Source organism: Aspergillus flavus, chromosome 8 (assembly GCF_009017415.1).
Source record: "Aspergillus flavus chromosome 8, complete sequence".
Taxonomy (NCBI): domain Eukaryota; kingdom Fungi; phylum Ascomycota; class Eurotiomycetes; order Eurotiales; family Aspergillaceae; genus Aspergillus; species Aspergillus flavus.
The window spans coordinates 2,794,902-2,812,230 of NC_092403.1; the positions used below are offsets into that span (position 1 = coordinate 2,794,902).

At 47.9% G+C, this 17,329-nt stretch overlaps 6 protein-coding genes across 6 annotated transcripts; 4 read left to right on the plus strand and 2 right to left on the minus strand.

Annotated features, from left to right (window-relative positions):
* Positions 1-561: 561 nt before the first annotated feature.
* Positions 562-2,168, plus strand: llmF (the record flags this gene model as incomplete). The annotated part of the gene is made up of 10 exons (XM_041295723.1): positions 562-654; positions 717-760; positions 816-908; positions 962-1,003; positions 1,060-1,126; positions 1,177-1,217; positions 1,271-1,480; positions 1,544-1,880; positions 1,958-2,043; positions 2,123-2,168. The coding sequence occupies 10 exons, from the start codon at positions 562-564 to the stop codon at positions 2,166-2,168; spliced, it is 1,059 nt and encodes a 352-aa protein (XP_041150862.1).
* A 1,423-nt stretch (positions 2,169-3,591) lies between these two features.
* Positions 3,592-5,325, plus strand: F9C07_13006 (uncharacterized protein; the record flags this gene model as incomplete). The annotated part of the gene is made up of 1 exon (XM_041287745.1): positions 3,592-5,325. One exon carries the CDS (start codon positions 3,592-3,594, stop codon positions 5,323-5,325), a length of 1,734 nt encoding a protein of 577 aa, XP_041150861.1.
* A 524-nt stretch (positions 5,326-5,849) lies between these two features.
* F9C07_2287718 (putative aminotransferase, classes I and II family) lies at positions 5,850-7,575 on the plus strand. Its single transcript, XM_041287744.2, has one exon. The coding sequence runs from the start codon at positions 6,047-6,049 to the stop codon at positions 7,370-7,372; it is 1,326 nt and encodes a 441-aa protein (XP_041150860.1). The 5' UTR covers positions 5,850-6,046; the 3' UTR covers positions 7,373-7,575.
* Positions 7,576-8,150: 575 nt separating this feature from the next.
* Positions 8,151-9,982, plus strand: F9C07_2287719 (putative arginine permease; the record flags this gene model as incomplete). Its single annotated transcript, XM_041295722.1, has 4 exons — positions 8,151-8,597; positions 8,673-8,853; positions 8,902-9,365; positions 9,416-9,982. The coding sequence occupies 4 exons, from the start codon at positions 8,151-8,153 to the stop codon at positions 9,980-9,982; spliced, it is 1,659 nt and encodes a 552-aa protein (XP_041150859.1).
* A 1,351-nt stretch (positions 9,983-11,333) lies between these two features.
* Positions 11,334-13,687, minus strand: F9C07_2224641 (purple acid phosphatase). The gene is made up of 3 exons (XM_041295709.2): positions 13,179-13,687; positions 12,433-13,122; positions 11,334-12,371 (listed from the first exon to the last, which is right to left on the minus strand). Exons 1-3 carry the CDS (start codon positions 13,526-13,528, stop codon positions 11,555-11,557), a joined length of 1,857 nt encoding a protein of 618 aa, XP_041150858.2. The 5' UTR covers positions 13,529-13,687; the 3' UTR covers positions 11,334-11,554.
* A 2,543-nt stretch (positions 13,688-16,230) lies between these two features.
* On the minus strand, positions 16,231-16,929 carry F9C07_13002 (uncharacterized protein; the record flags this gene model as incomplete). Its single annotated transcript, XM_041295708.1, has 2 exons — positions 16,231-16,514; positions 16,605-16,929. The coding sequence occupies 2 exons, from the start codon at positions 16,927-16,929 to the stop codon at positions 16,231-16,233; spliced, it is 609 nt and encodes a 202-aa protein (XP_041150857.1).
* Between the last annotated feature and the right edge of the window lie 400 nt (positions 16,930-17,329).

Consider the following 17,329-nt stretch of genomic DNA (forward strand, 5'->3'; position numbering starts at 1 on the left):
ATTTCGTTTGTTCTGCTCTTGCATTGTTCATAAGACCCCCACACCGTTTCTGTAACGTTGACAAAGGAAATGGGGTGAACAATGGCCAACATTGGGCCGCATAAGGTTTACCTTTGCCTTGGATACGTTCACTGGTCAATATGAATACTACTGACAATGTCGCGTTCATTACTCACCAGCACAGGACTAGTGCTGCAAGGAGCTCCTGACCTTCGGTGCGACGATCTTATTGCTGGATCGCGTGCATGCCTGTGGGTACTCGAAACCGTATCAGGCTACGGCGTACACTCTTCAGCAAGACATCCCTGCTCTCTTGACGGCAGTACAGCCAATACTCCACATCCGAGGCTCCACTCTTCACCTGGAGAGTGGCGGATAAGTGGAGCAGTGGCCTTCGTATTGAAGTATCATTGGTTCGAGCAATGGCGGCGCACGGTGCCTGGGACTAAACCTTAAGTGGGGAGAGTCCTCATTCGGAGTGGAGCTTATGCTGGAAGTTGAAAACAACCAAGTTTCCCGGTTCTCGCCCGGGATGTGGAGTAACTGTCAAACAATCTCACCATGGGAGCTGCGAGACGCCAGAAGTCGCCTCGGTCGGACTCGGAATCCCCGCCGAGGGACGAAAACGCAGAGGACAATTACGACGAGCATGCGGTCAGTCTCCCTTTCTCGTCATCCCCTCATTCTTCGTCGAAACGCGGGGCTGACCAGTGTAGGGAGAATTGGATGATGGCACAGATTCTGATTATTTCGAGGAGTTGTGAGACACGACCTCCTTGATAGATGTCGCCCGCCCTGATAATTGACCTTCCTAGCGCGAGCGACACCACCTCGATCAATTCGATGATTACCGCTTATCGCTATGAAAACGGGAGACGATATCATGCTTACAAGGACGGTGCTTACTGGTACTATAATCGCGCGACTTTCTACCGAGTATGTGGATGGCTAAGATGACCAGGGGGCCCAACGACGAAACCCAGAACGAACAACTCGACATAGCGTATGTACGGGAGGCGAGGTCAACAAGCACTCAAACATTCTAACAGTACCCTATAGCCATCATATGTTCACAATGCTTCTCGGAAACAAACTGTGTCTGGCCCCTATCTCTGACGATGTCCAGGTAAGGTCTAATGGCATCGACTGGGAGCGCGGCTGACGGAAGTACAATAGAGAGTGCTCGACATCGGTACTGGAACGGGGATATGGGCCATGTTGGTGCAAACCAATATCAACTGACCTTCCATGATTGCTAACGTGCGTCCAGTGACTTTGCAGATGAATACCCCTCCGCAGAGGTCATTGGAACCGATCTTTCACCAACTCAGCCCAGCTTTGTTCCGCCAAACCTTCAGTTCGAGATCGACGACGCAGAAGATTCATGGGCATACCCCGAGAACCATTTCGATTTGATCCACGTGCGTGCACTCTACGGGGCGATTTCCGACTGGCCAGCGTTCTATCGCAACGTGTTGATGTAGGTTGCACTGGTGCTCCCTGTTGAACCTCATACTCGATAGGCAATTTCTAATTGCTACAGCGGTCTACGGCCCGGCGCATGGTTCGACCAACTGGAGATGTCGATCCAGTTCAGATCGGATGACGGCACCGTGACCTCCGACCACATCCTGGCAGAGTGGTCACGTATATTCATCGAGGCAGGAGAGAGGTTCGGCAAAACGTTTCGCATCGCCGACTTAGCCCGCCAACACATGATCGATGCAGGATTTGAAAATGTAACCGAGCGGCGATTCAAACTCCCTGTTGGTCCTTGGAGTAATGACGAGCACTACCGACAGTTGGGAAGGTGGAATCTGCTGCATTGCGAGCAGGGCATCGAAGGATGGTCCATGGCACTGCTCACCCGTGTGATGGGGGTAAGGCCCTATTTTTTAGCTTTTCCCGGATGACGGGACAGTTGGATCTATTCACACAAAACTAACACCATCAACAGTGGAGCTATGAGGAAGTGCAAGTATTCTTGGCCAAGATGAGGAAGGGATTGCGCGACTACTCCAAGATCCATGCCTATTTCTACGTGTAAGCCCGCGCCCTGGTTCGATATAGAAAGCTGGAAGATGGGATTAGCAGCTAACTGTCTTCGTTACGCTGTAAATAGGTCGAGTGTCTACGGCCAGAAGCCGCTCAAGGGACCTGTACCTTGATTTCACTCAAACGACCTTCACGACGAGTGCCAGTAAGCAGGGCAATGAGATAGGACATAGAGTATAATTTGGGCAATGATTGCGTGATCTAGACCCTGTACGTATGCGGGCGGTCTTTTTCGTTTAGTAGCTGATTTCTAGCGGACCTCTTTTCAGTATACCGTTGGGGTGCATACGGGGAGGCCTAGATTCTTTATATATCGTTCTACGAAGAGCAATGAACCTGTGCCATTTCCATGCATGATCAAACACTCACCAGAACAAGCCAAAGTCTCGACTACAATCTTCCAAATCAGGATATAACGAGACCTCACCCTCTAATAAAGCAACCCAAGCCCCCCAAACCCCAAAACAACCCCGACCACCGCAATGAACAGCATCATATTCCTCACAGTGTGTTTATGATGCACCTCCATCGTCCTCGCAATCCTCTCCGCCCACGCCTTCGGCGGATTCCCACTAGGAAGCTCAACATCCGGAACCTCCTTGCCCAAAAACCTACAAAGCGGCTCCCAACCATCCTCAACACACCACTCCAAAAGCCTCTCCTCCGGCAAAGGGGTAATGATGGTGGAAGTAGAGTCTGTTGTGCATAATAATACCAATTGTGCCGGCGAAGAACGCACAGATAATCTCCCGGAGAGGAAGATATTCCAGACTCGTAGATCATCCGCCATGGTTTCCAAGTGAGATAGGGTAGGCCTGGTAGAAGAGAAAGAGTACTCGATAGACAAATGACGAGTACAATGACAGTGCCAGGAGAGTCAGTATCAGCTGATGATGATCAGCCCTAGGAGGAAGGGTCTTGCTTAGCTATCGCATTTTGGAGAAGCCATTGACGAGGGATCTGTATAATGGCAATCGAGAAACCGGCCGAACCAAATACAAATATACTTGCATGTGTGCATTCAGGCTAAGTGTCTACTCATCTGACCTCGTCTTGATGTCTGGATTGCCAGTCTTCGTTTCCCAGTTGCCGTGCCTTTTGCCATCGCCGAGATTAATTCCAGATGATAGTGGCGTTTGAAATCGGCCGCAAGCAGATTTATGATTATCAAACGCCGAGTCGCCGAGTGCTCATCTCTCGATCCTTATTTTTTTTTTTTTTATCACGTTTCCAGTAATTTCCTCGCATATGAGTCAACACTAACTTATAATATGCGAGATCATACTACTGGAGGTAGTGAGACATAGTAATTAAAAGATTAGCTGGGGAGAAAAAAGGAGCTGCGGCGTCTCCGGTGTCTGAAGCGCCGATTCTCTCCGCATCCCCACTTGCCACTTGCCTTCAATGATAAGACCTAGATATATAAAGATATATAATGCAGAGCATAGAGCTCTTGCTGGCCTTCCATCCGGTGACCCTTCCGCCTGGTATCACAGAATATCTGTCTCTCGTAATCCGCATTCGCCAACGTCCACCATGACTCGACAAATCGTCTCACCCGTTCCAGCGGACGACGAATACTATGATCTTGGCTCGTTTGGCCATAGCATCACCACCAACAGCGGTGATGCCCAGATCTGGTTCAATCGCGGTTTGACCTGGGTATACTCATTCAATCATGTTGAAGGCGCCTACTGCTTTGAGCAAGCCATTGCGCACGACCCTACATGTGCGATGGCATATTGGGGTCTCGCCTATGCGGTCGGTCCAAACTACAACAAGCCGTGGGAGAAGTTCGACCTAGGAGACCTTCACAGATCGGTGCAACGAGGGTACGAGGCATCGCGAGAGGCAGCCAAACACGCCGTCAATGCCACTCACCTGGAGCGAGCTTTGATCGAGGCTATCCAATCCCGGTTCCCCACCGATCAACCTGCGACGGATTACGCAGCCCTCAACAAAGGGTATGCCGCCGCTATGAAGCTAGTTTACGATATTTTCGGGCGTGATCTGAACATTGCCACCCTCTATGCCGACGCGCTGATGAACATGACTCCGTGGTCCCTGTGGGACCTTTTCACTGCGAAACCAAACCCGAATGCGCCCACAATGGAGGTCAAGGCGGTTCTCGAACGAGCTCTTGCGCAGGAAGAGGATGGGCCATATTTAAATCCCGGACTGCTCCATCTCTATATTCATTTCATCGAAATGTCACCAACCCCGGAGTTGGGTATTAACGTGGCCGATCATCTGCGAGACCTTGTGCCCGACGCTGGTCATATCCACCATATGCCCACACATTTGGATATCCTCATTGGTGACTGGCGACGGTCCATAGCGTCAAACCACAACTCCACCCTTGCAGATGATAAGTATTTCCGCAAGTCAGGAGCCAAGAACTTTTACACGTTCTACCGTCTGCATGACTATCATTCTTTGATCTACGCTGCTATGTTTGCCGGCAGACGTAAGACCGCCCTTGATGCCGTCACTCGCATGGAAGCAACAGTGCCGGAGGACGTTCTTCGAATTCAATCACCACCCATGGCCGACTGGTTAGAACAGTTCATGTCTATTCGCCTACATGTGATGGTTCGCTTTGGTATGTGGGAGGAGCTTAAGCGCAAAGAGCTGCCGCATGATCAGGAACTTTATGCAGGTGTAACGGCCACCACGCACTATGCTAAAGGTATTGCATTCGCCGCTACAGGTGATGTTGCCACCGCCCGAGAGGAACAAGAGCGCTTTCATCAGGCATGGGCTCGCGTGCCAGCGACTCGCCGTGCCTACAACGGAAAGATCGTTGACGTACTTGGTGTGGCTTCTGCTATGCTAGAAGGAGAAATTGAATATCGGTGCGCAAACTACGACAAGGCCTTTGCATCCCTCCGCGAAGCGATTGATCTTGAAGACAAACTACCGTATAGCGAGCCGTGGTCGTGGATGCAACCTGTTCGCCATGCGTATGCGGCCCTCCGAATGGAACAGGGTTATCTGGAGGAAGCAGCACAAACGTATCGTGCCGACCTGGGCCTGGATCACTCTATCATCCGACAGCGTCGGCACCCAAACAATGTATGGTCACTGCAGGGATACTACGAGTGCCTGGTTCGCCTAGGGAGGATGGATGAAGCAGCTATGATCGAGCAGCCGGCTAAACTAGCTCTTGCCGCGGCTGATGTTCCGATCAAAGCATCATGCTTTTGTCGCTTGGATACCGCTGAGATACCGCAGGTTCTCAATGGTTGCTCGAAGGGGAAGTGCTGCTAGAATATTGGCATCGATTTGTACTTGCAACAATCAAGCAAGATTTGTAATTGTGGTTGCCACTTATAACTGATAATATATTGCTTTGTAGCCATATGTCAACCAGTATACATTGTTCAGTAAAATGATAACTTAGTATCGACTTTCGCTCTGAAGACCATGCGTAATCCTGCCATTGTAGAATTCTATCTCATAATTACAAATCCACCTCCTCTCAATCGCTATGTGTTAACTAAACTTGCAGCATGTGTGCATCATAATATGTTATAGTTATTTTGAGCTGCACTGTTGGCCCCGCGTCTGTCAGAAGCAAGCCCAAGAGACCTAAATCGATCACCGCAGTCCAGGATAATCCACGGCATGAGGGTTAATCAATCCTAAAGCTAGTCAAGAGTACGTTCAGGGTGGGGTTTTTTTTTTCAGGATCAGTAGCAAATCGGTGATGTGTATCAAACGCCGAATGTTCTGGCGATATATAAAAACCGCCGATCTGCCAAGAGCGCCTACGCCTGTTAATGCGGGGTGATATAGATTCCATTTTGATATGGCTGATATCATGTTTAAAGTGAAATGTGATTAACCTTACTGGAGTGCCATATCCGATATCGGGTCAAGTATCTCTATAAAAGACAGTCTCATCTCACGCCGGAAAGTGTTGGCATACATGCTGGCCTGAACATACTTCACTCAGTTTCATCTTTATCGGCAACTCTGTTACTACGACATGGGATCAATCGGGTATCCGGATGTCCAACCCCTTGAAATCTTTTCCAAGCGCGGCCAAAATGCTGTTGAGCTGGGTTCCAAGCGAATAATCTGGGATGTGATCAGTGACATGTGGAATCCTGATACTAATCCGTCCGGAATCTTGTCCATCGGAATGGCAGAAAACACGCTGCTACACAATACACTACTCCAGTACATTGAAGCCAACTTTCGCCTGTCAGCCGAGCACCTCACCTACAATAACGGAAGTATGGGGTCCAACGCGCTTCGAAAGGCGGTATCACACTTCTTGAACAGACATTTCAATGCCTTTCGACCAGTAGAGCCTAGTCATATCCTGATGACGAATGGATGTTCTTCTGCCATTGAGCATTTGAGCTGGGCCTTCGTTAACCCAGGTGAGGGTGTTCTTCTTGGAATGCCGTACTACAGCACCTTCATCGCAGACATATCACTACGGCCAGAGGCAGTGGTTATACCGGTGAAGATGGGAAACGTGGACCCTCTGAGCATCGAATCAGTTGATCTTTATGAAAAGGCTGCAGTAGAATTTGAGGCGTCCACAGGGAGGCGAGTACGAGCTGTGATCCTCTGCAATCCGCATAACCCCCTGGGGCGGTGCTACCCACGGGAAACCATTGACAAGTTCATGGAATTCTGTCAGTCGAAGCAAATGCACTTGATCAGTGATGAGATCTACGCGCTGTCGGTCTGGGAGAATCGTGTGGATAAAGATATTCCTTTCACACCGTTCGAATCAATACTGTCGAGAGACATAACTAGGCTCATTGACCCCAGTCTTGTGCACGTTCTCTGGGGCATGAGCAAGGACTTTGGTGCCAACGGCCTGCGAGTCGGTGCAATCATTTCACAATCTAACCCCGAGCTCCATATTGCTCAGAAGTGTCTGTCCTTGTACTCCTTCGTCTCTGGGATGTCGGATCAGATCACTGCATCTATTCTTTCAGACGACCATTTTACTGATAAATACATCGAGATGAATCGCGAGAGACTCTCTCTGTCTCACCAATTCCTCGTTCACGCCCTGAACAAACACAAGATCGAGTATTTACGTGGCTGCAATGCTGGATTCTTTTTATGGGTCAACCTCGGCGCGAAGTATTTAGCGGCCCATCCTGAAGAGGAGGGCCGGGCAACTGACCTCACTGATAGAATCTTTCAGAAGCTACTGGATAACAAGGTCTACGTGGCTCATGGGACTGCGTATGGATCGGAGAACCCGGGTTGGTTTCGTCTAGTGTTTGCGCACCCCATTCCGTGGCTGATGGAGGCAATGGCACGCATAGTTTGTGCCATTCAATGAGGGGAGGTGTAAGACCGGTAGCGTGTATTTGCTCACATTTTTGAGTTAATAATTATGTTGGAAGTTCGTATTATTCCGTGCCCAGTGATGATATACGGAATGCACTAGGGACGAGTTTGTATTTAGTTTTTTCTTTTTTCTTTTTTTTTTAAAAAAATCTAGCCATATGTATGAAGATACTCTCAGATTACCATCAACCTCTGGCCATGCTAGTCAGCTCCATACATATGATGCAATAGGATAAATGATGTTCCTACATTAGGATATTCTTTCCGAGTCCTTCGGCAATGGTCTTCAAACCTAGGGAAAACGATATGTATGACTGGTGGCCCAGTAACACTATCTCAATTACCGAGATAATCGAGATAGGAGAGCCTTAGCACAAAGCACGGACGGGAGATGAAGCCACTGAACCCTATTTCAAACGGCGTTTGCTTTCCACAATATGTCTTATCTGGTTATGATGCTAACTGAGCTGATCCCCCGCATTTACGGAGAGCTATCTAATTCCCAAGGCCAATCCAGGGCAGGTCAGGTTCACTCCCTATTCTTTCTATCATCAGGGCTTATCTTTATGATTATGTCAAGGGGCTAAATCAGTTAGTGAACTGGAGCCCAGCTATCAAACTGAACCTAGGTTGGATATAAAAGCACTGTTCTGTCCATAGATGTCTGACTAGCACAACTGATATAACCCATCTTGTTGGTTGTATAAATTTTCTTTGTATTCAATTTTCTTACTGAGAAGGCCTTCTATTTGATCTCGTTCACCCTCAATATGGAATCAAGTCCAGTAGAACTCAAAAGCCATGAGCGTCCCGTTCCCGATAAACCTAGAGAGAACATGGGCATATATATGGAAAATGCGACAGACAAGGCACAAGGGGAACCAGTTGACCATGGAGCAGATACCCAACTCCATCGCACCCTCGGCACCCGCCATTTGACTATGGTTGCCCTCGGGTCAGCAATTGGCATGGGGATGTGGCTAGGAAGTGGCACGTCCTTGGCCAACGGGGGCCCCGCCAGTCTTTTCATTGGATTTCTTATAAGCAGCTCAATTATCTGGTCTGTCTGTCAATCCATTGGTGAAATGGCGGTTATATATCCTCTTCCTTCGGCATTTGTGCAATGGGCTACAATCTTCATCAGCCCAGCTGCTGGTTTCGCTCTTGGGTGGGGATATTGGTTTTCCTACTGGATCACAATTGCCAATGAACTTCAGGTCCGTCTTGTTTTCGAAAATTGCAGACTTTTTGGCATGCCGTTATAGTACTAATGCCTATGCCTTTGTCGCCAGGGTGTTGTAACTGTTCTCAACTATTGGACAGACGAGGTGCCAAAGGCCGCATGGATATCTATTTTTTGGGCTGTTATCATCTTGATCAACATCTGGGCTGTGAGGTTCTTCGCAGAGGTGGAAGTAGTCGCATCAACCATCAAATTTGGCTGGATGTTCATTTGTGTCATTGCATTAATTGGTAATTGCCTTGCACTGCTATTCCTTCGGTAGTACTAACTACCAGCAGTGGTTACTGCTGGAGGCTCGCCCCAGGGAGGCCCTATTGGATTCCGTTATTGGAATGCGCAGCCTGTTAACAACGGGTTCAAGGGCTTTATCAGCGTCATTCCGACCTGTATATTTGCAATGGCTGGCTCGGAGAATGCTGCGTTGGTGGCTACTGAAGTTGCTAACCCGCGAGATTCGGTACCGAAAGCTATCAAATCCGTCTGGTTCCGTCTCGGCCTTTTCTATATCTTGGGAAGCCTTATGATTACATTAACTGTGGACCCGAATGATCCTAGTTTATTTGGTGGTTCCGGGAGTAACGCCTCGCCGTTCGTGATTGCTTTCAAGAATGCCGGGATACCGATACTAGCCCATATCACGAATGCTGTGATTTTTATTTCCGTGATATCCACTGGTAGTATATCGGGGTATGGTGGCTCTCGAATCCTGATGGGGCTGGCACATGTCAAGATGAATCACAAGGTATGGACTGGTACTCCTTACAGTTATCGAACTTTTATATGCTCACACAGGATGTCCTCCAGGTATTCGGTAAAGCAGACAGTGTAGGTCGACCATGGGCTGGCTATATTGCCACCATCGGGATTGGAGGTGCTCTCGCTTACCTCAACGTGACACATACTGGAGCACAAGTTTTCACATGGCTTTCCAACCTAGTCTCCCTACTTACACTATTTGGATGGTCTATGATATGTCTTTCCCACCTACGGTTTAGATATACCTGGATGCTGCAAGGCCGTAATGAGGCGCACCTTCCTTGGAGATCGTGGGCATACCCGTATGCCGCATGGTGGGGCTTAATCTGGTGTCTTGTTGTCTTTGGGATTCAGTTTTACTTGAGCATTTGGCCGCTTCACGAGAAGACGTCCGCGAAGAATTTCTTTGCCAATTACATCAGTGTAATAGCTGTTGCTATCATCTGGGTTTGTGCTCAGGTTTGGTATAGCTGTCCACTTTGGGCTGATGCGCGCAATATCGACTTGGATATGTGTCGGCGCTTCTATGCTGATACTGTAGATGAGGAGTCTACCCCAGTGGCCAAGTCTTTGGCAAGGAAGCTGCGTGTTGTTTGCAAGTAAGGGTATTCATCAGAGAATTACTCGCTTTGGTGTGAATGATGGTATGCTTTTAGAGCGAAGAAAATGTAAGGATATACACCTAACCCGGTTCTTGGTCAAGTCAGCCTTCTCTGTGCCTCATATAGCATCTTCTACTTTTAACATTCATGTCAATTGGATTAAACATATGAAAACGTTGCCCTAGGCTAGTCTGGATCAGAGAATGGAAAAGAAAATCCTTGATAAGTATTCTAATAGTTGATAAAAAGTCAGTCGAGCATATACAGAAATTAGGATATAGATAGCTAACAAGGTTAAGAGGTAGCGCATTAGTAGGTAGGTATATGATTGCTTTTACGTTCAGCTCAAGACCGCACACCACTCCGAAGGTTGCTGCCTTATAATTTGGGATATCTATACTCAGTTGTTTGAAACCAAGGCTCTGATGTTAACTATCGATTCACACCGTCGATATGCTTTTGCTTTTTATTTTTACCTATCTCCATTCGACGATCATAGTCCATATGTTGCCATTTTAATGAACCATCCTACCTTGGCGATCCACGCTGGGGAAATTTTAGGATGGATATTATTAGAGCATAGCGATGTCTGATTCAGAATTCAGGATTGGCTAGTTAGAGCCATCCTTGAAATGGCTATGCCTTACTGTGCTTTCAGGAGACCTGAATTATAGTACGGATCTCAAGATACGTCTTGCTCAATGGCGGGACGGGGTTTGGTCGAAGAGGTATTTTAATGCTGGTGGTCGGTGGTTGAAGATGGTAATGATTTTTTCAACAGCAGAAAGCTTTTTTATCTTGCAGAAATCTTTTTAATTTTGTTTTCCCATTTCGTATGACGCTCCTAGAGTTTCTATATACAAACAATCGAAACAGCTATTATACAGGAGGAGAGGGGATATGTAGGCATTGAGGGGGCTGTTTTAATACTCATTCAACCTCGCAGTTGCTTAGATTACTCTAGTATATTAGTTTAATACTCTAGGAGCGCTTAGTATATATACTTCTATCTATTTCTATATTCTAGAAGCAATTATTAAGTAAAAAGCGGCCCTAAGCTAGTCCTGTTCCAGAAAGGGACAGTCGCAAAGTTTCTAAACAAGAACCGTTCAATAGTCACATATTCTCAGATAATCCTACACAGGTCTAGGGTTGGCTTTCTATTGTCTACGACGATCAAGAGAGCATTAGAGCAATATCTAGATGCTATTTATCAGAAATGCATAATAAGAATTCTCCCCGGTTATGATCATTCTTAACACCTGAGAATATTTGGAGAGTGTTTATTCTACATATATTTGAAACATAGAATAAAAACTGTTCCTGAACTCTAAAACCATGCTCTATATGTCGGGGCTGTCAGCAATGGCAGTTCTGTATCCCCATCGGATATGCACCTCCATGGTTGGCTAAATTGAAATAGATTTTCATTTTTCCGTTCATATGAAAAGGCACCAGGTTGTAAACATCTTCAATATATTATATACCTTTTCCCTCTGTACCTGTATTAGTCCCTGTCCCAGAACCAAGATCAAGTTATATACACAAAAGCTCGAGATACAGGGCCATTATTCTAGGAGCGAGTCTTCTTCCCATAAGGGCTCTTTCCACGACCCTGGAAACCAGCAGCCTCAGGCTTAACCAACCAAAGTGTATCCCCAGCCGAGCCATCACTGCCCTTAACATACTCCCACTTCAGAGCAGTAGCATTAGCAACAGTAAGCTTGCTGAAACCATACTCCTTGGTATTAAGCACCGCAGTGATATTAGTAAGGCCCTGACCAGCACTAAATTCACTATGACTCTCAATATTACCCGCCATACCATTCACGATATGAGTCATGGACTTGCCAGGGTTGACTCGGTACGTATTCTTGTTCAGCACGGAGGCGGTATCGATCGTGCCGTTCGCACCAAGCGGCCACAAGCGCTCATACCAGTGGATATGGCCGGAGAGGTAAGCATCGACGCCATACTGAAGCAAAAGCGCTTCGAATGCTTCCCGGATGTTCTTCTGGTAGGAAGAGTATGCGGAACTGTACATGGGCCGGTGGCTCATGACGATTACCCAGGGTGTCTTGGTGCGGTCGACGCTGGAGAGGTCCTTCTTCAACCACTTGTACTGCTCGTAGGCCTTTGTGTTCTTGACGCTGCCGTCGATGGCTCCGAAGGGCCCGCTGTCTGTGACGAATGTCTCGGATTCTGTGGGGAAGGTCTCGTCGCCGGTGAGATCTTCGGCGAAGGACCACTCGGGGCTGTTGGCGTAGTCGGTTTCTCCGTCCATGGAGACGAAGTGGGCGAGGCCGTAGTCGAAGGAGTACCAGAAGTTAGTCACACCACCGCTCTCGGAGCCGGGCATGCGGAAGCGGTGCTGGAAAGCAGTGAAGTTTCTACAAAGAAACAAATCAGCATTAGGAAAGAGGACTAGTGTGGGGCAGAGTAGGAGCTTACCGCTGGGAAGGAGGACAGCTATAGTAATTGAGGTCATTCTTGGTCCAGGTGCTGTTTGGCTCGTTGTGATCCAGATAGGCCGAGAGGACATTATGGGGACCGTCGAATTCAGCACAGGCAGCCTCGTGGTTACCGGGGAGAACCATGTAAGGAATCTTCTTTGTGATATTGCCCATCCACTGTTGCCAGAGATCCCAGTTGGACTCGTAAATTACACTCATGTCACCACCCTGGGGACCGCCTTGGTTCGGAATTTCTCCCTGAGGAAGAGGCTTCTTGTACTCCGAGGTGATCACACCACCGGGAAGCGAGGTGCTAGACCCGTTGTAGCAGACAGGCCAGGAATCCTCACAGGCCATGATACCAGAAGACCAGTCATCTGCGTAACTGATATCACCGCCGTGCCAGGCAAAGGCGGCCTCGCTGGCAGCCTTGGTGAGGTACTTGTGGGTACCCTGCGCGTTGGTGTAGCCCATATCATTCAAGACGGCCACCGAGAACTCGGTGGGGTCACCGGCTTTCCGGGCGGTTGTGAAGCTCAAGACCTCGGACTCGGTGGTGCCATTTGCGGCGGGAATCTGGTAGTAGTAGGTCTTACCAGATTCCAAATGGGGCAGCGAAACCTCGTGGAAGAACTGACTACACTGTGTGACAGCCTTCATCTGCGAGCAGGAGGGGGTACGGTCGTAGCTAATATCGATCAGTATACAATTCATGTCATAATTGAAGTCCTCGGAGCTGCTCACGTGTGAGAAAAGCCTCGCGCAACGTTGACCAAGTGGTTTGGGCTAGTGCCCCATTTCACTGCGGGCGATTGTCCCAGTCCAAAGGGCGTTTGGTAGTGAATGTGAATACCATCGGGGATATACGATAGCGAGATCACATTAACATTGTTGGTCGGGTGCGACGACGCAGGCTTGACGGCCGGAGGCTCCACGAGTCGGGTGAAACCCTTGCCATTGCCGTTGATCGTGGGATCGAGCCAGTCACCTACAGGAACCGCGGGACCCTTGTATGGAAAGCGATTATCAACTGTAGGACGGCCATTGACGGCGCTCGACAGGCCCAGCAAGACGGAAGCAGTAGTTGCCTTCATTTTGAGAGAGAATTGAAGCCGTTCCTCCCCCACAGCAAACAGCCAGCTGGCTGAGCTTTTTATAAGTGAGCTGCATGCTTACAGGGCTACATCCGTGTGTTGCTGATAAGCCAGGCACCAAGCTTCCACACGTGCAATTGGGTAGTTGAGCGATTGGTCTATACAACTTGAAGATTAAACTAAGAGTCTTAGCTGGCCCCGCTTCGGCAAGAACAAATAAAAGACCCTAACCGAGACCAATGATATCGGGAATATACGCACGACTAGTTATGCATGGATCATAAGAGGTTGTCCGTCTTAGGCAATATTTCAATTGCCAATTTCCGACTTAGGTTTGATGGAACCTACTCAGTACTAGAGGCTCCGTAGACTTAGGGTTAGGAGAGCGAGGGTTTGCCTATATCAAGGAAATCAGTCACTAGATAGATCGTTTCTTCTAGCAATCACCTTTATCTGGATGTTTCGTGCTAAGAATACCTCCAGCTACATTGATTATCTCAAGGCCATTCGACATATTTAGAAATGTTCATTTCATTCAGCGTCAATCCTCTACAGCATTAGTGCTAGGAGTATCTTACAACTCTTGAGCAAAACCCTCCTCCTCCTCCTCCTCCTTCTTCTTCTCATTATCATCACTACGACATGCCTGAAAAGGGTGTCTCCATTCATGTGCATCCCGGCAATGGTCCTTGCAGAGCGTCCCTCCATAATTTACTAAACAGCCATCTTTATAGAACCTAAATATTGATTTCAAAAATCTGTTATATTTCATCCAGAAGCCAAACCTATTATCTTAATAGATATTATACCAACAATAACTCTATTTGTAAGCACTCTTTCGGTGTACGTGATCTACCTGACAGGTTTTATAGAAAAATTAATAAAAGATAAGACAAAATAGAGTAAATTACTTAAGATCACAAGTTTCCTATAAGAAGAAATCAATATAGTACATTAGGCTACTATTACTATATTGTACAGCCATCCCAATCTCCATATAATTCTAGGGTAGTTGCTCGGATTCTTGTCAGTCTTAGAATTGGTAAAGGCCACACTGAAGTGAAGATATCGTTTCAGTCTTGTTTAGTTGATTCCGTTACTGTCTCCAAGCTTAACATTAACGCCATGTCAAAGGCCCAACAACAAACGATATACAAGACGCAAAGATAGGTATACATAGCTATATACCAAAATGGGCATTGTATTCAAGGTTCAATTCTTACAGATAAGACCGTTCTCAGTTAGTCTAGTATTCCTCCCGGATTGTTTAACCATGTCAACCTATCTGGCCTTCTGTGTGCTTCTTAGTTGAAAGTTGAATTATAATCCCTCTGTATATGGATAACAAGAGTCTATCGTAAATGATGTGCCTAGGTAATACAGCATGAGAATGAAGACTGCAATACTTTATATCTCTTTTTGGTTTACTCGGCCACTTAGAGTGTGGGTTCATATGAGGAAGCTCGACGGAGTAATATGCGTGGTTTTTCTATGAAGCTTTCTGTGTGATCTGAGTTGGACATTGATAGGATGAGTGTAGTTTGTAGTTGTAGGGAGAGACTGTATTTGGTGGTAGTTGTCAATACTGAGTGACAGTCAGTAGTATAGAGCGAGTAATGAGGATGATATGCAACTATGGTCTGGAATATACTCTGGTGAAATAGCAGTGTAGGTTTGACACCTGGGATTCCTGTCCAATATTTATGCACATGATCAGTCGATGCTCACGTGTTATCGTAAAAGCGGCGATACGTGTATCGGCAACCGCTTGATTACGACCACACAAGATGTATATGAGTCTTTGCATATCTTCGTCAATATATGCTTATGGGTGTACGTCATCTAAGAACAGTGGAAAGGATGTAACGGAACCTTCAAACACGTCAAAAGTTACTACTCCATAATTCAACATGACAAGTAGGATATGACCCGAAGTGCAACGAAGCATAAAGTTAACCTCGCAACGACGTCGAGTCTATCTCCACAACCTCCGACGATCCCACCAGGCGTCCCAAAAGCCAGACCAATGATGCGATAACGGTCTTCACCTCATTGGTAGTGACATCGCGTGACTGACATTCGGGGTAACGCGGATCGACGTTGGGTCGAGGCGATTATCGGTCTATTGTCTTGGCGGCAATGATTAACATCCATGGTTTGACTCGAAGTTTGACTTTCGGTGAGGGGAAGAGTCTAGAAGCCGGTTCGTTTTATCTATGTCCTTACATTGCTTGGCTGGGCTTACTCCGCGGAAATAAACAGGAGCAAGGGCTTATTGTTGGTACACTGATTTTCTATTCGTCTAATAATCATGTACGTACAGTACAATTCACCCCGGAAACCGGGGGAAATTCAAACCTCAAACGGGTATACGCTCAAAAGGACAATACACGGGAAACCGTTCGCTTTTGAAAACATCGCTCGTTGCATGCATGAAGGCAGTGGAGGCCCAGGTTGGGGGTAATTAAGATTCGCCCCTTGCGTTGAAGCCGCATAAAAGTGGTCCTCGTAAATCGGGTCGTCGCGAATCATGACCGTCCGTCACACTACTCGGGTGAAATAGGGCGGGAAGAAGGGAAGCGCACACCAGGGTCGTCGAAGATTAAAATATGAGAAAAGGGTCCGAGTAGGTAAGCGCCGGGTGGTCGGATGCTCACGTGACGTAAGAATGGAAGAGTGAATTGACTTGGCCAGAAGTCGGTTTAACCACAGATTTGCACGGCATTCAACGCACGGGTCAAATCTTCGGGGGCAAACGGCATGTAGCTGCCCTTGGGGGACAGCGGGGGCGGGGAGATGGCCCGGACCACGGGTGACGTGTACCGGATCGTCTCCTTGAGTTGGGCGATCGAGTCCTGACGGATAGCTTCATCGAAGAGGGTCATCATCGAGCTGCTGTAGCTGTCCGGGTCATAAGCGGTCGAGGAGGTGGATCCACTGTCATCCTGGCGCTCCGCGCGCTCGTTGTCGGAGATCGTGGCGGATGCTAGTCCATGTTAGAACAACGGTCAAGCACGTGGCGGTTAAGAATTTAGAATGCGGCAAGGGGGACACTAGAAGAACCAGGTTTACGTACCATCAGACAGACCCTCTGGGGCAAGCGAGGGAACCTCATCAGGAGCCACACTATCCTCCTGGACACGAGGCCTCAAATAGTCGGGCAAAGATGCGCAAGGGGACAAAGAAAGATCCGGGGAACGGGGTCGTTCGGCCTGGGCGTCGTCAAAGGACCACGCGGCCAGTCTCTTTTGGTGCTCGCGGTCAAATGGGCCCTTGAACTTGGACGGCGGGATCTCATGGCGCTTGTAATACTCGATCTTGATGGAGTTGGAATTGTCCTTCGATTTGGAACCGCTAGGCGAGCGACGAAACACTCTGCGAACCTTTTCGCGAAGACTCATGTTGGCGAGAAGTACCCAAGATCCCTCCTATTTCCCGTGTGTACAATCAAATTGTTGGACCGGTTTGTATAGTTCGAAGTATGGGAACAAGCGTCAGATCCAGTCAGCAACTCACAGCAGACCGTTCCCGAGAAGGGAATGGACGCGAGGGAGAGCGTGCAGGCACAAGCGACAGTCGTAATTACGGAGAGACTGTGATATCATCGTTTGCATGGACGGGTATAAGGGAAGGAGGTTGGTGTGAGCAAGGAATGGGAAGAAGAAGAAGAAAAGAGAGAGGGACAGACAGGAAGTCATAGATAGAGGATTTGGGGGGGGGGGCGCTGGAAGGAATATAGCTCAGACAGGTTAAGTGGTAAACTACGGAACATCGACGGAATCCCACTCCATCAGTTGGTGA

Bases quoted from the DNA above. Each gene is read 5' to 3' on its own strand.
- F9C07_2287718 (XM_041287744.2), top strand. From the start codon at position 6,047: ATGGGATCAATCGGGTATCCGGATGTCCAACCCCTTGAAATCTTTTCC.
- F9C07_2224641 (XM_041295709.2), bottom strand. From the start codon at position 13,528: ATGAAGGCAACTACTGCTTCCGTCTTGCTGGGCCTGTCGAGCGCCGTC. The intron at 13,123-13,178 runs GTGAGCAGCTCC...GATCGATATTAG, and splicing joins GCGCGAGGCTTTTCTCACAC to CTACGACCGTACCCCCTCCT. The intron at 12,372-12,432 runs GTAAGCTCCTAC...GTTTCTTTGTAG, and splicing joins AGCTGTCCTCCTTCCCAGCG to AAACTTCACTGCTTTCCAGC.